Source organism: Diprion similis, chromosome 10 (assembly GCF_021155765.1).
Source record: "Diprion similis isolate iyDipSimi1 chromosome 10, iyDipSimi1.1, whole genome shotgun sequence".
NCBI classification, from domain to species: Eukaryota; Metazoa; Arthropoda; class Insecta; order Hymenoptera; family Diprionidae; genus Diprion; species Diprion similis.
In genome coordinates, this window is record NC_060114.1 from 10574640 (window position 1) to 10596487 (window position 21848).

General features: G+C 37.8%; 1 protein-coding gene across 3 annotated transcripts in view; it reads left to right on the plus strand.

Annotated features, from left to right (window-relative positions):
- Positions 1–20902, plus strand: part of LOC124411105 (BAI1-associated protein 3) — a 68764-nt gene extending 47862 nt beyond the window's left edge. Inside the window, exons 6-26 of one of the 3 annotated variants that reach the window (XM_046889988.1) lie at positions 4746–4935; positions 6129–6275; positions 7163–7207; positions 8644–8800; positions 9450–9653; positions 10006–10164; positions 10548–10717; positions 10782–10889; positions 10978–11127; positions 11747–11798; positions 12507–12548; positions 15306–15451; positions 16048–16264; positions 16468–16542; positions 16732–16845; positions 17904–18119; positions 18220–18435; positions 18945–19139; positions 19458–19702; positions 19894–20102; positions 20603–20902. In XM_046889988.1, the coding sequence (XP_046745944.1) occupies positions 4746–4935; positions 6129–6275; positions 7163–7207; positions 8644–8800; positions 9450–9653; positions 10006–10164; positions 10548–10717; positions 10782–10889; positions 10978–11127; positions 11747–11798; positions 12507–12548; positions 15306–15451; positions 16048–16264; positions 16468–16542; positions 16732–16845; positions 17904–18119; positions 18220–18435; positions 18945–19139; positions 19458–19702; positions 19894–20102; positions 20603–20697 (3152 nt within the window). In that variant the 3' untranslated portion in view covers positions 20698–20902. The remainder of the gene's footprint in view (positions 1–4745; positions 4936–6128; positions 6276–7162; positions 7208–8643; positions 8801–9449; positions 9654–10005; positions 10165–10547; positions 10718–10781; positions 10890–10977; positions 11128–11746; positions 11799–12506; positions 12549–15305; positions 15452–16047; positions 16265–16467; positions 16543–16731; positions 16846–17903; positions 18120–18219; positions 18436–18944; positions 19140–19457; positions 19703–19893; positions 20103–20602) is intronic. The other 2 variants (XM_046889989.1, XM_046889992.1) reach the window with 2 other exon arrangements.
- Positions 20903–21848: the final 946 nt, after the last annotated feature.

Sequence of the window (21848 nt, forward strand, 5' to 3'; positions counted from 1 at the left end):
TCGTTGATTCAATTTTTATAAATTTAGAAACTGCATCAATCTTGCAATTAATTGCACTTGGATAAATTTTTAGGTAACTGTTGTCTCGTAATCTAACATTTTCGTTTTGTTCACTTTTTACCGAACCACGAAACCTGCATCGTCCTTCCATCAAAATTTTTTTTCTACTCAAAAACAGCTGTATTATCATCAGTCAAACTGCAAACTGTAAAACTGACAGAACATTCCAATTTTTGTTCTCCTTCCAACGGTTTTCATGATCGAATACTTAACTTGATATTAGCCTTAATATTCATAATTCACTTGCAGTGGATGCGGAATAGAAAAAAAAACGAAACCAAGAAATGGGATCTCATTCCTTTGAGATCGCTAAGCATTCTTTACTCAGTTGGAACGAAAAGAATTCACATTTTGTCTCAACGTCTCCGGTTAGACGGAGACACTCGCCTGTGTTGGATGAAAAATTTAACCATAACTCAGACTGCGATATTGAGTTTCTCCGAAATTGACTTAAGAGTTATGCCGAGCCATTTATCAATGAAAAATATTCCCAAACTGCTTCAGTTGTTTTTTATCCAACTTGAGCTTCGCTGTTTGAAGTTATGCAACGCCCAACAAACTAAAAAGCTCTGTGTTAAATTGTTCTAAATTAAATGTACTTTCTACCCCATCTGATACCCGAAATCTCTACCGCTCGTACCGATACCAACAAGCCGCGGTAAGTTTAGGCGCGATCGCAGGGCTACGCGATTGGGTGGTTCGTCGTTAACCGCAAAGATGGCGCTGATCGTTGGAAGAATAAATAACTGACCGGAAATCGACGCTCGGTTAGTCAGTCCGATTCGAGTCTCCGGCCGTTCCAGTCGCGCTCGGAACTCTCTTGTTCTCTTCCTCTCCTCTCCAATTTAAACAGTAGCTTCCCGCCAGCCGATCTAACCTCCGTAGATTCACGCCTTCGGCCTCTAAATCTCACGGCAGCTCTCCACTTGCGAGACACAACCATTGATCGTACACTAACACCTCATAAACTCTTGACACAACTTTACTACTGTAATAATAAGGGGTTTTTATGCCTCAGCGGCTTTTCCCCTGTGAGCCAGTAAATTGCAAGAATTTCTCTTGGCTCAATTGAGTATTTAGACAAATTTATTTCGTTCCATATTTCATCATCCAATCCTTATTTCTTTTCATATAGAATCACGGAAGCCTTCCATGTTGGAGGGTTTTCCAACGCTACAATTGTATTTTAGAATTAGTTTTAGCGAAAGAAGTATTAATTTTGATTTTTGCCAACGATTTTTTATTCTCTCCGACATTTCCAGATCTTCGCTGAATGTTTCAGTCAAATCTCTCCGTTCAGATACATTCTTCATTCAAATACAAGTTTTTTTTTTCTTATCGTAAGATGGGATGCGTATCAGAAGTGTACTAAACCGCTACACAAATATCTGTGTCGATTGGATGCAACATTTTTAATTCGTTGTAACGAAGAAAAATCAACTCAATGTAGTAAAAAAATTGTCGAACTTTTTGATATTCATCACTGAGGTTTTTACGATTTTCCGCCAATTTATACCGAAGAGAACCGACTCTATCCGGTTGATGATTAAAAAGCGGTAAATTCCCCACAAAAAGATTTCCCTTTTCCCATTGTTCTTTTATCCGTATGGAATCTTTTATTTTCCTATTTCGTCGAAACTTTACTCCAGCAGTTACGCGTAGATGGTTTTTGACTCAACTGTTTCCGCTCGAGCTTGATGCGAATTTAACGAGCGTCCCTTGACGCTGCTGAACACGAATACATAATACATATCTATCTATATATATGGGGCATTCTAAGTGAAATCGAGGATTCATTTTCCTCGGGTCATCAGATCATTGCATAATTTTTTTTTAGTTTCTGGTTTTTTAGAACTAACAAGAAAATTCTAAAAAAAAAATTTGGATTCTTTGAAATGGAATTAATGCGAAAAAAAATTTATACAATGATTTGATGACCCGATTTCACTTGAAATGCCCCATACACACACACACACACACACACACACACACACACACACACACACACACACACACACACACACACACACACACACATATATATATATATATATATATATATATATATATATATATATATCGCCCTCTATATAAAAAGTTACACAACGGGTAGAACGTAAATAATATTTCGCCTAACCTCTTTCCGAGACTCAAACCCGATATTGCAGAACCCCCATAACCATGGGTATGGGGCCAATTCAAAGAGCATTAGAGACACGCGGAGGATCAATTTCTGTCGGGCAGTAAATATTTCGATAGCTTCCAGGAGCGAGAGGCTATTGTTGCCCGATTGTTAGTAAACCGGGTCATATTGATCCCCCTCGGATAAATGACCCCTTACAACACAATTCGCCCTCTACTCAGTGTATCAAGCGGCAGCGGTAATAATACAACAACAAAAACAACAAATATCCTGATAAAAAACGGTTCGTCGATCGCTGATGTGTATGATAGCAGCTTATTTATATACGGATGAAAAAATTGGGTGATTTTTGCAGGAATTTATGTCTTGAGATGCGATTATTTCATTTCATTGGGGTTTGGTTTTTTCGAAAATATGCGGATAGAGGTTCATTTGTGAATTTTCATTATTAGAATTAATTTTTGACGTAAAGCATTGTTGTTGACTATAACGTCGACCCTTTCGCTCTGTGACAGGTTTTCCAGTGCCAACGATATTTAAAACGCAGCTCAACTAATTTTTTGGGTATTTTATCCTTTTTGCCGCTATTCCGCTTTTATCAAATTATATCGTCATAGTATTTGGATCATTTGATATGGAAGTTGAACATTTTTGACATTGAATAGAATTTCAACTTCAAACGGTCACCATTTTTTTTTTTTTTTTCTTGGAATTTAGAGAAAAGTCGGACGACGGGAAAGAGGATAAACTATCTAAAAATGCTGTCTCTAAATTTGGAGTAAATTGGCTAACTTGTTTTTGACTTCTGAATAAAAAAAGCCCCAATCAAATTGAATAATCGGTCGTCGAGATGCAGATTCCAAATATTCACCCACTTTTTAAACCATCTCCTCGTACAAGGCCCCCTTAATCTGCAAGAATGAATTCGATTTGACTTTGCACCTTCATCCGTTTAATTCACGAATTAACAATCTTCGATCCAATTCTCATCGATTTTTTGTTATAATAGTCTGGTCGAATTCGGGCAAGATAATGAATCTCGCAGAAACGAATCTGTATTTTACTTCCCCTGGATGATGGGAATCCTTTTATCGCACAAGGGTTGATATTGTTCGAAACCGTTTTCTAATCCCAAAATTTCCTGTAATAAATTATTTTCAATTTCTCACGTCATATCATATCAGATTACTTGAGGCCAAATGAACAATAATTACCAGACGTCGATACGAATTTCCACTTTGAACTTTTTTTATATTATTATACCTAATTACGCTATTGATTGTGGTGATAATGTTTACACTGTTAGAAAATTGTAACTAAACATAATGTCCCAGCAAGTCCACTTCAGATTTGTGTTATTTGTTACATTTCTGTCACTGAATATGAAATACATTTCTGTAATATCAACATTTAATTCTCATATTAAAATTTAATTGGACATTTTTCCTTGTTTTTCATTTAGTAATACAAAATGATTAAATAAATACAAAAATTTTAGTGGACCCACTGGAACAATTTTTTTTCTAACCATGTATATACGACATTCGTCTATTCATTGGGCTTACGAATCCGAGTTTAGTTTACCGTTTGAGGCTTTCATCGTGTGCGGTTTGTATGCCAATATCGCCGTTTCCGGCAACCGTCCTTCGCGTTTAGACGGGTTGATTTTACGAGCCGCAAACCGCTGCGTTATACGGTATAATAGATTGGTAATCGTGCTATAACATATATGCGGTGTATAAATCGAATAATCCCGCGTGCCTGAGCTGTTTGTCTCGATAGATTATTCATCTACTTATGTGAACAATCGATCCCACTTTTTACGTCAGGTTCAGGAGTTGTTCTTGACTTCTTTATGATTGTCCTCGTGACGAGATTAATTCTCTACGTCGCGGCGTCGGTTCTTTTTCCAAATTTTATCCCAAACGGTTTGTGACGTATGTTCTTAACATCGGTGATTCTGATCTTCAAATCATATCCCCAAAGTTAAGCACTTAAGATGCATGGAATAATTTTTTATCATCGATATTATCTGGTGATTTATATGTACAAACGGTGTAAAAAATTTCAAACAAATCGGTGCATTAGATTTTGAGTTTACAGTATTCACCAACTTAAAAAATGACCTTTCAGAAAAATGCTTTAAAGTTTTTGCACACTAAAAAAATTCAAAATGAAATGAAATTCTTTTATACCTACTTACACTGAGTCGTCGATACTGGGTCTACAAAGTACAGAACTATCACCTAGAAAATCTAAAATGTCTTCCTCTACTTGTCTACGTAAAATTTTCCCTTCTTTGGTGTCATGTGCAGCTTATTGTTGATTCGCTCTGCTAATTCGTAGATCGGCTGGATCATTAAGGAACGCTCAAATGCTCGTAACTCCGATAATTTTGCTCCGATCGACTCAAAATTTGAACACAACATTCTTGAGATGTTATATATTCATTTAAAAAAGTGCAAAAAAAAAAAAGTTCAAATACCCCCGCTCAAAAAAAAAAATAATGTATTTTCGAATGATGAAATCGTGGTTTTTCAAGGCTTCAGCGACCCCTACTGCATGCTGGGTATTCAGCCCGGTAATGGCGGAGCACCACTCAGTCCTCAACCAAATTTGAGCGCCCATTCACCGCACACACCGCCGGCGTCACCCAGACAAGCGACTCGGGCTTTATCCGACGGTGGTGACAACGACAATTCTCATCACGAGAAGCTGAGGAAGCATCACAGGTACGTGATTGCACCTTGTTAGATCGCAATTACCATGGATGGATGGGTGTTACTTGTGCCCTATATTTTCGTAGCATCGACAATATTCGAAACATTATTGTAAAGACAACCATTTTACTAAAATTTTCTAGCAAGTGTAAGAAATAAGGTTTTTTTCTAAGCGAGGTCTGGGAACCGTTAAGTCGTGATTTTTTCACCGCAATCTGTTTTGAGGAAACTTTGAGATCGACGGAAATTAGTTGGCCATTTTATTGATCTCAATTTTTTTGTGAATTTCTAATTTTACGGTACGTAATGATACTTATCGCTCAGCGACTCGAGTATGAGAGCTCTCTTAATCTGACGGATCGTTTAAGAGCAGATACTTTTGAAGGAGTAATTTAGCTCTGTAATATTTTTCACGCTTTTATGATTGTCTTTTTTACCGATTTCCGAAGCACGGATAATTTTTTAAGCCTTCTCTTTTTTTTTCAATCTACAGAATTGAAGTGCGATGTAATCATGATGTAACGTAAAGTGACGTAATATGGTAATCAGGAATGAGATACGAGTAATGAAAATCAGATAATGAATAAGTGAAATCAATTAGCTCGATTGGGATTTTAAATATTGATAGTATAAGTGATGCATAGATAAGGAACATCAGGAAACAGAGAATTAGGGCATCAATTATGAATAAGTCATTTTGAGAAATGGCTGAACAAAGATGTCACTTTATACTTGGAAGACTAAAACAATATGAAATTATGCTCGATACTTAGTTGAAAGGTTTAAAAACCCTATAAATTTTAACTTTTCAGGCCGACTTTTCTTGACGGAAAATAATTAGACAAGCAATCTTTAAAATTGATGTGCTTTCTGGAAATTCTACTCCAAATCTTTGATTTGCGATAAGCGAATACAAATTGAGAAATTACTTAAATAATGCAATAAGTTTGATTGAAAAAGTTTTGGTCGATAAACACGTTTATTATTACTTGTAAGAATGCATGCATTAGGTACAAAAAAATCATAGATTCCTGATTAACAATATTCAGTATGAAGTTTGCAATCATACGTTCATTATAGAGAGTAGAATACTTATTTCTGATAATTCGTATGAAAAAATGGCAGTTAAATTAATTATGACAAATAAAAATTACCAGTGATCATATTTTCATATCGACCATTCAACCATGGCGGTTTTCAATCAGTTTCAGGTTATCTTTCAAGCGTAAGGAACACGGAAGTCGTCGTGAGCATCGAGACTCACTCGGCGGAGCTGTTCCAGCAAAGTACATTCGTGCCACGTCAGTAAAACCGCACACGCTGAGTCCACGGTGGGAGGAAAAGTTTCGCTTGTAAGTTGACAACTGTTTTTACCAGTAGATTGGTTCGCCGTTTCACTGAATCCACGAATGGTCATTTTCCTCCGATTAAAAAAAGGGCCGGGGGGGGGGAATCAATTTATGTCGCGATTCAATCTCCAATTGCTGGGCATGGATCATGTAAAAAATATTGAGGACCGGATATCCGGATCTTTTAGGATTCAAGGGTTTGCGATGGATTTCGTTCAATTTCAGCAGGGATTTTACGATTTTTACTTCCATGTCGGTAATCCCATTGAAAGGTTTTATGATATGTAGAACGAATTGATACAAGATTTCGTCAGATTTGATCTACTTTCGTCTGGATTTCCAAGAATTTCAACAAATTGCTCGATGGGTTATGAAACCTTCTGGCAAAAACTTAAATACTAAAAATGTAAAAATTAACAATTTTGTGAATTTCAAGTGAAATTTAAATTCATCGAACTTTGAAATTAATCTATAAGTTTCGTTGTAACCCAGCTGTAATTGTTATTTTTCTAAGCTTCTGTAAATTAGAACTTCTTGTAGTTAATTGTTCATCGAAAATTTCAATGGATCCAGAAAATAAGTGCAGTGAAAATTTCAGAGGAAAGAAGAATTTTTTTTTCAACAAAATTTGACATTCTTATTTACGGAAAGTGAAATATCTTCAAATGACTCTCATCCGTTTCACCGATTTGAACTTTTCTACATGAATAAGAAAACCCGAGAGAAGTTTGTTTGGAATTTTTTCTTCAGCTTGTGTCTACGATGAAATCATTATTACTGTGTTTTTCACCACTTACGTGGCTGTCGAAAAATTTAATCAGGGACAAGAAAAACTGTTGTTGTGATTAAAACAAATTTTAATCTTTCTCATTTTTATGGCATGATTTCAGCGACATAGATGACATAAATACGGATATTTTGCATTTGGATATATGGTGAGTGTAATTTTTTTTCCAAAATATTATGTATTTTCAGTTGCGTATTTGGATTGCTCCTGCGTATAGACGATCCATGGAATGTAATGTAGTCTCTACTCCAAGCTCACGGTTTGATGATACATCGGAATACACCCCCCTCCTCTCGATTCCAACCCCGCGTATATCCGCCATCATTGAACGGGATTCCGGAATTCCGTGCACGCGCTTCATGCTCCCCCACGATTTTCTCGTGACGACGGGAAGACCATTTTTCAAATAATCACGGCCGGATATCCGCTTGATGGACACGGCATTCATGATGGATGAACGGAAAAGCACGAGAAGATAACTTGACTGAGCTTTAAATGAACCGCCAACAATTAGGTATCCTGTGCTTGGTAATCTCCACGGTCTACATCTCAACAGTCGTTAAAGCTGCTGCCTATACCTCATCCATAATCAAGGCACGCGAACTTTAAGCACGTCAATTCTCATTCCGTGAATGTTGAAGATAAGTCCAAGTGCAAGACGTTTGAATGAAACTTAGTTGAGCTATCTTTTGCGAAAGATTTACGTATCGAGGTTCTGTGTTTTGGGAAAATAGGATTCACGAAACACAGATACGTTTTTTGTTTTGAGAATTATTTTGAATTTAGTCGAAATCGTCAGAAGTTAGATAAAGTTATATGAATCTATTTTCAGTTATAAAATTTCTGACAGATATTACTTCAGATTTTCAAGTTCAGATTCATTTCAAATCATGTAATAACACATAAACTTATTTAAAGTGATGCGAATTCATTTTAAGTCGTATGAAAAGTCATTGATTATAGCGACAGAGATGTGACAATACGACTTCATTTTGAGTCTCGTGAAACGATATGAATTCATTCCGAGTTATCAAGTAACTAATTCAAGTCATCTGAAGTATTCAAACTCGTTTGAAGCAAAAAATCAACTTGGAAGCGTGTCAATTCATTTCAAATCATCTGGTATCACTTGAAGTCACTTCATTTCATTTTATAAGTCATGTCGAGTCACTTGACGGCAACTTAGTTGAAGATAAGATACCACTTATTTATAATTTCCAATAGATGAAAAGATCTTTTAAACAATATCTGGATCGGATGTAGTCAATAATTGTAATCATTCAAAGTCATTTCTAGTCATTTGAATCGAAGTCAAGTCAGTCAAATTATTTTAAGTACATAAAATGACTCCGAGTTTTGTTGTCTTGAAGTCAGACGACGTTTTTATTGCGGACTAGTCGTCAACCCTTTGCAAAGACCGTGTTGGAATGTGCTGATGTACAATCTGGTTTTGAAGAGTTGAGCCATTAACCGCATTACGTATTTGCAATCCACACCGATGTACCTGTTAGCTTTGCGCATTTGTAACTGTAAATAGCTTTTCAAATGCCAGTAGTTTTGTGTTCCTGACAGACATGGTTACAGGGACCACGACGACGAATCTTCGGTGTTTGACGCCGTGAGCAAGCTAAATGAGGTTCGTGGAGTCAAGGGCCTTGGAAGGTTCTTCAAGCAGATCGCTCAGAGCGCGAGATCCGGTAGTCAGGACGACTTTCTCGGATGCGTCAACGTGCCACTCCAAGTAAGCATCGCCTCCTTCATCTAAAGCTTGTTAAATAATTACGAGGAATAGGAATATCTTCGCAGAAGTCTTCGTTTCCGGCCAAAACTTTTCCAGATCAATGACATGCGACTTTCTCTTCATTTGAGTGTTTCGTTTCCCTCTTTTCAAGTAATCACAAATGTTATCTGGAATTGGAGAAACGTGAACAACAAGTATTCTATGACCTTCCATGACATCCTTCCATGACATCTTATAGACAGCACTTGTGGACATAAAAGGAAAACGATGTAGAGGGTGAGGGTGAGGGAAGAGGCAAGCGGGTAAAATAAAGGGGGATTCGTGTCGTGGTTCGAAAAATGCCCTCATCTCGTCAGATCGTTACTCCTAAAGACGTTACGCTTTCCGCTTAGCATGGATGCGCTGAGCTCAGCATCGTCTCATACGACCCCTGAAACACCGCAGATATGCTCGATCCTCGTCTCCCGAGTCCTTTATTGTTTATCCTTCCAAGTTGATTTGCATAAACGCTTTACGGATCGCCTGGCAACCGGGACATCATATCATTATATACCTTATTTGCTACGAGGAGCTAAGCGAAGCGAAAGTTTCGTGTCTCGAGCGCGAATATCTTACTCCGGAAGATCCATTCCATGAGCAAAACTTTCAGGATATTCCGAGTACGGGACTTGACTGCTGGTATAAACTCGAGGCGAGGACACAGCGCAGCAACATTCAGGGAAGGATCAGACTCAAGCTCTGGCTATCGACTCGCGAGGACAGAGGCACCTCCGAAGAGGACAATTGGGGGGAGTTGAGGCAGCAAGAAAGGCTCTACACTATCTTTCTTAATCACGAGATGAGCAAACAAGGGGTGAGTATTCAGGACAGAAAGCGAATGACCGTGAATCGAAAATTTCAAGTCGAGAAAAGAACTACGATGGCCACGACAAGTGGTCTGTCGTATTTGGAACGATAAGACCATAAGAAAATTACTCTAGTGTTACAAGTGTTCCAAGATATGAATAATTCTATTTGAAAATCAGCGATTAGAGATTTGTCTCGCACGTTTCTGACATCTTTTCTGATACGATGCATGCTTGTACAGTATTGTTACACTCATACCACTCGATTTTTTATACAACTATGAAGACTATGCAAGGTTCATTGGTGTACTGTGAGAATGAGTGAAACGTGAAATTACTAGAGTTGCGATTTCTTGTTAGAACGAGTTCACGGGAGAGCTGCCTCAGACCGCGCTGACGATCCTGCATCAGCATGCAGTTCAAGGGGATGTTACGGAACTCCAGCAAGCCTTGATTAGGTGGATGGCCACTTCGAGGCAGCCGGGCGTGGACCCAAGAACTCTGCATCGTTTGTTACAGGCAAGTTTTGAAGATGGTTCAAGTTCTTAGTTAGTTCCTCTTTACCGCGCAGACGTGTAACACCGCGTAACCGAATACCTCAAACATCTAAAGTGCTCTAAAGTACCGAATCACAAAGTTCCCCGCAACTTTTCTGTCAACCGTGTTAATCGTACATCATAATACAAATTCAACGAAAGGCCCTTCAAACATTGCCAGCAATTTCCAGACCACAAATAATTCCAGTAGTCTAGGAAAAATATTTCGGGATAATATTTTCACCAGGGAATACCAACCTTCCATTACTAGCATACTTGAGTTCTATTTCCACTCCACACTTGAATCACATGTATGGAACTGGACTAAAACACTACAGACATCATTATGTCTATCTCATTGACCAGGATCTGGACTCCCTGTGGCCAACAGACACGCTTTCCAGAGACGAAGAGCAGTGCTTGGCCGACTCTTTCAACGTCTTTCTGGAAATGGCGTTGAACCAGGTTCGCCAGCATCGCGTGCTCTTCCCACCCCTCCACAGACCGGCAATCGGAAGGCTGGACTACCTGTTAAGGTGAGTTACAAATTCGATGTCGAGTGCACAGGAACCTCACGTGACAATTTCAATCTGCCTGAAGGTGTCTTGGTCTGCTCTCAAACATGAAGGCCTTCTGGAAGTGCTGTCCTTTCAACAAAGAAATCCGAGGCGAAATCATCACCGCGCTTAGGAAAGGGACACACGACTGGTGAGTTTGGATTTTAATTAAAAAAGTTTGTATCAGTTTTCTGCCCACTTTTTCCATCTGTTACGTTAAAGCATGTATGTCCATACAGGTACGAGGAGACAATGAACCAGACGATGTACTATGACCGTGAGCCTGACCAGGACGCGGATAAAGTGTTACAAGATTTTACCAACTTGGTAACGACGTTGTTAGTCGATCTCCAGCAAGGGTTGCACTACTACAATAGTCTCTTCGAGAAGTAAGTCGCATCGAGAGCTTATTATTATTCATAATTTTATGCTTCCCCGCTCACGTTTGTTTCCCACAATGGCGTTCTTGCCAAAAGCAGATAGCAAAGGCCGTCAGGTCATAAGTCTTACCATTCATGAATGACAAAAGAAAGAGACTCTCTGAAGTGTGGTAACTATCCGCAATGCAAGGAGGTGGAAATCCTGCCTCGGAAGTAATTGGAGAACTCGAGCGTACTTTATTTCGCCTTTGCGATTGTCCCTCATCGAGACTTTGCTGGAGAAGCTGAACCTCGGAACTCGACCACTTATATGCAGGGCGAGTATTTAATTGCCAATTGCAGCGTCTGCCTGCCTGAACAACGTTAAATCAGGAGACTCCGAAATGCTTTGCCCAATTGTAACGTCCAGACAGACATACCTAACCGGACTCATGGTTGTGATTCATGGTCTAAACCACCCGTGCGATGAAAGAATCTTATTTTCTTATAGCAAGAACTTTATTTTCAGTTTAAAGAATTCATAATTATTAAATATGCAAATGCTGTATTGAGTATCGTTTTACATGTGGTATGCAAGTTATGAAAACATTTCTTCAATCTTGAATTGGAATTGCATTTTTTCTTTCAGTACAAACGGAGTTCCTTACTTCTCTGCCGTTTACAAGCAGCTGGAGAAATTGGTAAGTGTATTACATATTCAGGGTAACAAGAAAACTCGTAACAAAACACTGAATTGTTACTATCAGTCACGGCATTCGTTCGTGATGTTTGCTAACTGACATGTATTATACTCACAATTTTTGGGGTCGACTAGAGCGAAGTGAATCTTACCATAAAGCAGGTATCAAACTGACCACACATGGAGGAATTATTATACTCTTATGACTGAGTCCTGTACTTCCTTTTTTCTAGGGAGGGGAAGGGGAAGTTAATTAGATATTAGGAGAGCTCGCTTCGCCCTAGTTTCCCCATAACTAAGTTCAGTGTCTCGTTGCTCGATGTGCTATGTTTGGCTTTACATGCTTTTGATCATTTGTGACGTCAGCCAGCTTATTCGTAACAATAAACTCCAGACGTATGCGTATTAAGCAGGTCGATTGCAGAGTTTTAGAAAAATTCGTGAATAAGAATTGAAATCAATGGACCAATGAACACCACTTTTCGGGCCTTTTCTTTGGCGCTGATTCATATCGATCAAGAGAGTTGAATTTGACTCTTCGATTCTATATATTCCAAGACTGCATTACTTCCTATATTCCATTAACCCCATCGTATTCGTCAATTCGGCGAATAGTATGATTGTAATCTTACGAATCAACACGATTAAAAGATCATTGTCAGCTTGTAATATCGAGGTAACCAACTGTAAACGAGATGTTTGTCCATAGCTGGCGGAACACGTGGCGACACACATGGAGCACACATCAGAGGTACTTTAAATCAGACACCAATGTTAGTATCTAACCCCTGTCTCTCTCTTTTTCTCTTTCTCTCTCTCTCTCTCTTACTCCCTACGCCCTCAAAATTATATTCTTACTTCTGTATACGAGCATTGACCTCTGCTATAAACTGTGTTATACTATGTACCCACTGTAAACACATCGCACACTGATTCGAGCATCGTTATCGTTGCAACCCCTCTGAGAAATTCTCAAACGCATGCGCCTTTCGTGACAAACGTTCGTATAAATTACAGTCTCATCGTTTTAGAATGATTAATGGCACTGATTCAATGACTAGGGTAAACAATTTAGGTTATGAAATGAACGTATGAAGCACTATGCTGAGTTTGGCTTATGACTTCTGTGATAGAATTTCGTAGACATTAAAAAACGCAAGTTTCATTCACACCATTGCACCTCCCGCATTGCTATACCGTCTAATGTCGCATGTCAGGCACTAAATTTACTGCTTGATTTTATGCCATGCAAAAGCTCTATGCTGCTTGCTTTTTGTACTGTACTCGTAGTTCGAATGTATTGTGCTGTACGTTTTTTCAACGTTGTGCTTCGTGGTGTACAAGAAACCTGAGAGTTGACAGTCGATCCTGAAACTTTTAGATGTTTGATGTGATTCACGTCACTCCGTGTTTTTCGGCTGACATTGAGTGACACTCGTCACTCATATCGGGTAATGTGTAATGTTCCTGGATGTCACGATATTATTGGGAATTTGACAAATTTGCTAGGTATTAGTTGAAATTCGATTCACCATATTACTTACGTTATTTTATGGTTCATGTGTAATATCAGTGATAAAACATTAGATGTTTTAAATATTTATAATATACAGCGGTCGTAATATTTCTGGATTAATATTCACGCACTGTGCGTGCAATTTCATTTGCTGGAAGAAGCTTCAATGACGTAGAAGCGGAGTCATTTTATTCGTAGCACGTGATGTGCAAAATAGAAATTTTTTCTTTTGTCTCATCATTTTCATACCCAAGCAGGTAAATTATAAATCTTTTAACAAAGCCACTTATCTATAGTGTTTTCACAATTATTCTTCAAATTCCATTTCACTTCTCGATCAGTGACGTTAAATGATCGATTGGTTGAAAATAGATCAGTGATAGCGGTTCGATGATATTATCTCAATTTCCTTTGTTAAGTTATTGCATAGAACTAGAGTATATAATTTATAATTTCCGTGTGAACATTGATCTCAGAAATACGATTTCAAGCTGAATATTTTCTGCCGTGCGCTATGCGAGCTTATCGATAATAGCTACGGGTATTTTTTCGTCAGATAACATCAGCTTGTGGAAATTGCATGCGCAACGTAATGTGCGCCAGTCGGCCATTACTTATTTCCGCAGAGATCGGTGGTGATAAAGAGCACGAAATAACCATTCTGACTCTGTTAGGGGACAGGTGTAATGAATCGTTTTTAACGAAAGGGGAAAACGTAGATTCCGTCTCGTTGTAATTATTTTCCATGAGAAACATTTATTTTTCTTTCTTTTACTTCAATCTTGATTCAGTTCAGTAATCGTTATTGAAATAAGTAACTGATGCCATTGTTTATTCAGATAACACAGTTGTTCCAGTTTATGAATCAAGCTACAGTCATACCAATATAGCAAATTGAATTTCAATATTTCAAAGGTAATTACACTTTGATTGAATCGCGGTATTTCCTCCCTTGAATACAAAATTTTCGCCACGTCATGAATAAGCTTTGAAGAAAAGTTTAGTCTCACAATTTGAAAATCGTACATCATGTTATGCCCAAATCTTTCGTTGATATCTTGGTTAGAAAAAAAAAAAAACATTTTCCTTAATTAGATAAAATTTGCGATAAAGTTTTAGTTTAAGTATTTGTCTAACTGAAAATACGTAAGTACGAGATCTGAAGCCGCCATCAGCCTCATTCCATCTGTCCACATTTCATTGCTGGCAAATGTTTGTTGGAAGAAGTTGAACCGTCTTCTTCCGCTACTCCATACCCTTGTCAAAACTTTTTTCATACTTCTATTCTATCTTCCATCCAATTCGACGACTGTATGCCGACCACATTTCGGGTGGATCAACTTTTACCCTGAATAGATACTCACTTTCTTCTAGACTTTATTCGCTCAGTTTGAGACGAGGGGACTTTTTCCTGTTTGACTTGTAGCTTTCTTATTGTTGGTTTTCAATTTAGCACGACGCCCTCATTCGCATCAAATCAACTCACAAACTTTGGCCATCCTGGTTTCAACAAGTTCGATACATGCGGTTCTCTTCGAATTTCATCCGTATTTTTGATCTAACATTAAAACGTAAAACATTCTGCCAGAGATTTGCATTTTCATACTTTCTATCTCGCGTTTTATTTCTATACGTCTTTTAAATTTCACTCGGGTGGAAGATCACAATAAAATGCGTCTTGAACTCATCGTACCTTCCGCTCTTCTTATGAGAAAGAAACAATGCTCTACATTTTGCAATCGTTACGATCTAGGCAGAAAAATATTGCGAAGCAGTTTTAACCTGGCCGAAAATACGAAAAATATCTGCTTCACAATTATACTTATTTTTTGCTTCAGCAGCATAAAGTGACCTTTTGAATTGGAGATGTGTATGACTTTTTCAAGTACTTCGACATTCGCTGTAAAAAGCATTGCAGCATCGCGGAGTCTTTTATGGGCAAAGTTTCGCGGAGTGTGAATTTCAGTGAATAACGTAAACTCCTTATCGCAGGTGCACAATGAACTTGGCGCTCGAGTTACGGCGGCTTGTCTTCAGCTCCATGGGCAGGGTCGCGACGAAGAATACGTCCTTCCCCCAGGAGCCGAGATCGGGACACCGATCTTTGAACTGTACTTAGCTCTCCAAGAATTCGTCAAGTAAGTCAACGATGGGATTAAAAATTGAAACTTTCTTTTGATGCTGGTCTCGATTTTTTGAGAATTAATCGTGTAGTTGCTTTCTGTGATAAAAAATCTGATAATAAAATTTTTCTGCTTGTGTATTTCTTCTCCATTACGAAATTTTGAAAATCTCTAAAAGATGATTCAAGCAGAAAAATGTCTTACGAAAACGTATCGAAATACAACCACTGTTCTCCTGATAAAGGAATTAACCCACACATGAATTTTTATCACTTCATAGAACCTTCTTAAAACCTGATCACGGCAATCATTTCAAATTTAATTATTTGTCTATCTTTTTCCGAATGAATTTGGAAGGTTGGAAAGAAAAAAAAAAAAAAAATTAAACGGTAAAACGAGTAAATGTGTACGATAAAATAACAAATCAGATACCTTTGTACAAAAATCTTGTAAACTTTATTTCTCGATCACAAGTAAACAAATGAAAAATAGAAACACATATGTATAACGTATTTATTCTCAAATGACAAGTTTTAGTTTTGCAGTTTATTTGAAAATGTACAATAATTGCAATGCAGTTAAAAAATACCTTTTTCCGATTAATTTTTCAGTATGAAAGACCATCTACCGCAATCAGATCACAAGAGTTTGGCGATCTGTTCTTACTATCAATGGTTTGAGCCGGCCGTCGACAAGTGGCTTGATCTAGCAAAGTTAAAGGCCATGCAGAGGATCAGACGAGCTGCTGATCTTGACCGTATATGTACAGGCGAGCTTATCGTTAAGCACTGCACATCCGCAGTTGATGCAACCGCGTGTTTCTACCAGGTAAGTCCTGTGAAATAGCTGAATACAACTTGATGTGAGAAAAAAGATATGCAGTTGCATCGAAGTCTGACGTTGTTCGTTTTTGGTTAAAAATCTGCTGATTGGCTTTTTATATTTTTCGTTTTTTTTTTTTTTTTTTTTTTTTTTTTTTGTTGATACTGCACTTATAAAGATCCTGACGCATTAATTAAAATGTGTTTCAGATAAAAGAATTCTGGAAACAATTAGCCTGGCCGGATTTACCAGGTTCATACAATTTCGTCTTGAAGATAATCGACGTGAGTCCGCACTCTAAATAATTCTGCAAAAAAATGATTATTTACGACTTTTTGTTGTTGAAAAAGTATTCAGATTACTGAGTAACTTTTTAACTGGCTAAATAAAAGTTGAGAAAAATGGTTAAAATCTTCACGAAGCTTTTGATATTGACACGTTGCACAGAGGTTTGAAGATGGTTTGTTTCACAGGCGATCTGTAGTGCCGCCAACTACTACGCAGAATTGACGCATCAGAAATTGGCCGAAAGTGGCTACTACGAAGAAGTGATTCCGTACAAAACAACAGATGAGGTAATCGCACAGGTAGATACCGCTTCGCAATAGTTACAACTAAACACGCCCGCTTGGCATCTAGATAATATTTACATTATAATCTACAAACGCTCACCGTATTTTGTCTCAAGTAGTTTTTGAGCTTTGATAAGGGAAAACAAAATGATCTTTTTTCGGAAAGATTTTGGTTATTTTATAACTACGACAAGCTTATAAGAACCTCACATTTTTTTAAAATTCTTCAACAACTCTCCATTATCTCACCGATTTATTTGTGCAACAGTTCAAATATATACACTGGATTTAATATTTGATAATTTTTGTGTAGCACCAGTTTTGTGGGAACTTAACAGAATTCAGATCGATATTTTCCGTTTTCAACTACATTGCAGATTTTTCTCCATCCATTTATTCAAAGTCTGCATTGTAAATTAGTTGGCAATTGCTGATCCACTCAGGAATCATCCTTTCTCAGCTTCATGCTTCGCTACACATGTAGAAAACTTGTGCATCAGCTACAGCTTTTTGAATTACTGTATTTACAGAAAATATATCGTGCTTAGCTGTGATATCAATGCATCATTGTGTAACGTATTTCTCGCACATCAAAAACGCAATTACCAGATACGGCAAATCAGCACACCAAAACAAGCTTAAGAGAGTTGAAACGGACACTTTTTACAACATGTATTTAAACCAGAAAATTTGAAAACTGGTAATTTGCGCTAACAGCTATCAATTTTATTTTTATTTTATGAATTTTTTACCACTGAGGAAAGAAACAATTTATCTTCGCTAATATGTTATCGGAGTATTTTTTATCGGTGTCAATATAATGTAATAAAAGGCAATTTAGGATTGCACTTAAAGAAATAAAGAGGATTATACATATGATGAAGACTGAATATCATGCCAAGGTGCGTAAGGGGAGTGAACACAACTTCGTTACAATATCGAAAAAAGTTACAAACAAACAGTTTCCTTTCACCATTTGCGGAATGTTTATAATGTAAAAGAGGGCTAAAAAATGACGACTGAAAATTTGAATCGTGAGTAAATTTCCGATCAGTCTGAGTTCACGGTTACAGATGTGCGTCGCTATCAACGGTCTGGAGTACGTAAGGCGTTGGCTCTTGAGTCTTGGAGAGGAACTGAACGTCGAAGGAGTTCTAAAGTCTCTCGAGGGTCAGGCTGGTGACTCGGTCAGACTCCAATGGCGCCATGCGCTGGTCTCACCTCTGGACCAAACTCCAGGCCAAATGCTCTTGTTCATCAATCAAATTATATCCAGAATCGGAGCGAAGGTGAGACAAGAATGTAGACAAGATCAATTACTAGTAAGAATTTCGAACGAATTTACGATTCTCCTTCACCTTCGATTGCTTGGATGAATCCATTTCCTAGATGAGGGCTCCGCTCAAAAAAACGATGTTTCATCTCGCCTGGTCTCCGGATTCACTTCCCACTTCTGAAGCCATGGCACCACTCTTGGAATATTTGGATATTCACTTGGTGACATTGAACTCTTCCCTCTTGGCGATTAACTTCCATAGGGTCCTGCAGGATGTTTGGGAAGTTGTTTTGAGCGAATTGAGCAACCAGATGGATGGCAGTACTGGGGTGAGTTTTTTGTCATGGTGCACACCGAGTTACAGAATTCGTGCAGATTGCTTAAGCTATAAGATGTTAAATCGATGATCATCTTTTTGCGATTCAAGTTTACATTAAGTTTTCATAAAAATTGTACAAATGACATTGAAAATGTTGTTGGAAAAGTGTAAAAAAATATTTTGAACAAATGAGTCTAAAGTTGAAAAAATGTTGAAACTTAAAATGAAAATAAAATTAGTATCTTTCAGCTGCATGATCATTGATCATTTACGAATTTTTCTCTGTCAAGAGCAGTTATTCAAAATCAACTTAAATAATAAGCGTGATAAGATGGACGCCTCCTTGAATAAAATTTAGGCACACATGATACTTCATGAGAAAAATGTGTAAAAATATTGAATTTTGTGGTGAATTGAGTACAATGAAGTCTGTTGTGTTCTCCTGCATGAAACAAAATCTATTCCTAAGAGATCCTGTAAGTAAAACATGGAAATAGTAATTGCTATTCCCCACCGTAGGACAAACCCGCAGTATTTTACGAGAGACTTCACGAGGCTTTGGATCTTCTCGTGGATTTCTTTCACGCCGAAGAAAAGGGTTTGCCACACGAGGTTCTTCGATGCGAAAGGTTCCTTAACGTCGAGGAAAGGCTGCAGTACCACAAGACTGACACTGCCCTTCTCATAGATAGATATTATCAGCAAAGATTGCAGGTGAATAATGTGACGATTTTCTCCTGACCGACATCAATAGATAAACTGCCGTGTTTCTAGCTCGTGAAAACACATTTCAAATTTTCCGCCTTTTCCACGCCTCACATGTAAACTACTTTTGCGCATTCTACCTGCGCATATTTCAAATTTCCCACCTTTGCGCATGCGCAGTAGGTTGATCAGGGAACTTTCGTTAGCTAGAAGCACTGCAATCTATGTACTGACGTCAGACTTTGCAGATTCTTATAAAATCCCTGGATGTTTTTCTTCTTTCATTTTTTTTTCCTTCTCTTTAAACGTGATCATATTTTTCCGCAGGACCAAATAAACACGGACGCTGTTGAGTACGGCGTTCTATCGGTGCGAGCGTATCTGAACCACGATTCACTCTGTGTTGAGGTTCTGAATGCCCGAGATGTAATACCCCTGGATCCGAACGGATTTAGCGACCCTTTCGTTATCATTGAACTTTTACCCCGAAGGGTATTTGCACATTGTGCCGAACAACAGACCAACGTCCAAAAGAGAACACTCAATCCAATGTTCGACGAATGTTTCGAGTTGTGAGTACATCGTGTATTGCGATTTATGATAATCTTTTAAACGTGGAAAGCAAAAAAAGTTATGAAAGTTGTGCTGAAATGTGACTTTCATACCAAACTGAGCTTAATTAGGATTTTTGAATTTGAATGAATTATTTTTTACCAACCTAGCTCACACCTTACAGAAATCGTATTATTTTTTTCATTCACAGTTCCGTGAGTGTAGAACAATGCCGAAGTCCCGACGCAATGATACTTTTCACCGTCATGGATCACGATGTTTTGACGGCGAACGATTTTGCGGGGGAAGCCTTCCTCGGCCTGAGCAGCATCCCTGGCGTCGCGGACTCGAATGCTAGCATAGACAACTTCCATGGGCTCAAGCAGCAGGATCTGCCACTGATGCATCAGAAGAATAAAAGTGAGTTCCATGGCTAAATCCGAACACTATTTAGATTAGATAAAAGGAAGCTTTTGGAATCCGGTGAAAATTACTTTTTTAAGAAATATATTCAAAACCAGTTTAGGATTACTCTTGATTCTTGTGACTCGTTGATAATTTTCTAAACTGAAATTGAGTTTGCGTATGTATCGTGAGTTTTTCTAACGGCGGAACGATTCGCACGCCTGAGGCAGACAACCAGAGTTACACCTCGTGTTCTGGTTGAGCACCGTATCTCGCCACCTGATTATTATCGCAATGAGTAACTGAATTTCATGACAGTCATGATATTTTCTCCTGATATCCATGACTCATGTTATTTCGCCAAATAATGTTTGGCATTTGGAATGGCCGTAGTGGAATACGATACTCAGCCTGAATGTTCCCTGTAACTCCGGTTGCCTGCCTCAGGCGCACCGATCGTTCAGCTGTTAGAAAAACTCAAGGTGAATGTATTTTCCTCTTCTTGTTTTATACAGATCATCCAATCCTGCAAATTCTGGAGACCCGAACAGGCGACAAATTGGCCTTGGACTTTGTAAAGAAGCAGAAATTGCGCTTTGCCGCGACGTAGTCGAGTTTTCCATCTATTCGAATAAACCACGAGATATCTGACCATTTGGTGGTTGACACAATCAATAAAGAACCAATCAAAATCCATCCCCTAAACCCACTGTTTTGCAGAGCTATATATAATATATATATACATATACACGTATATGGATGTATATATTTATGCATGTATGTATGTACATGTGTATCTTATTATACATGTAGCAACGATATGTATAAGTATAAGAATAATGTCATACACTAAATTCGCGGTTAACATGGTGATATGTTGAATTAAAATTTCATGACTTATTTGTCCATGATCGTATACGCATGCGCAAAGCACATACGCATAATATACGATTGTAATTCAGATTACAATAAGTCGTTGTAAATTACGTGTAAGCGAAAAGTGGGCAAAAAATATCGCGCTAACCAATTGTAAGTGTGAATCGTGTTAACTTGATAGATATAATATTATGTATGTCGTTAGAAAAAGAAAGATTGAAAATTCAGGAAAATGAAAAGAAAATCAGAAAAACTTGGGGTAAAAATCGAAATACATAAATATATATGAAAAATTGAATTACGAACAAAGAAATAATAAACGATAAAGATAATCTGGAGAACTATTTTTGTGTCGATGTCGAAGTAACAAGTAAAACTCGATGTATGAGATAAACAATATGGTGAATGTCTAAAATCATGCGAGGGTTCGTTGTTGCTATTTATATTTTTTAAACAGAATTTCGTAACAAAGAACAATTGTATTCGCCTTTTCGTAACCTTCTTTCCGACAAACTAGCATTTTCTTTTTTCTGTTTCGATAGCAAAATTCTATGCACTCAAGAGGACTGATGACAAAATTTTCTGACAATTTTTAACGATATTTAATCCGTTGCGATTCAACGTCATCGCGTCGGTAATATTTTGCTTCACATTTGTAGATAATAATCGAATCCTCGCAAGCGTGAATAATATTTTTCTTACGTGTCATTGGATAACTGAAACTGATCTATCCACTCTATCTCTCAAATAATACATGATAATCGAAGAGCTTGCAGTATTGGATTGCAAAAACGTTGACAGTCATCATTTCACGTATCATTTCATCAGAGAAGAGTTCTCGTGCTTGACTTGACATGTTAATAAAAGATTGTAGCTTGAAGTGTT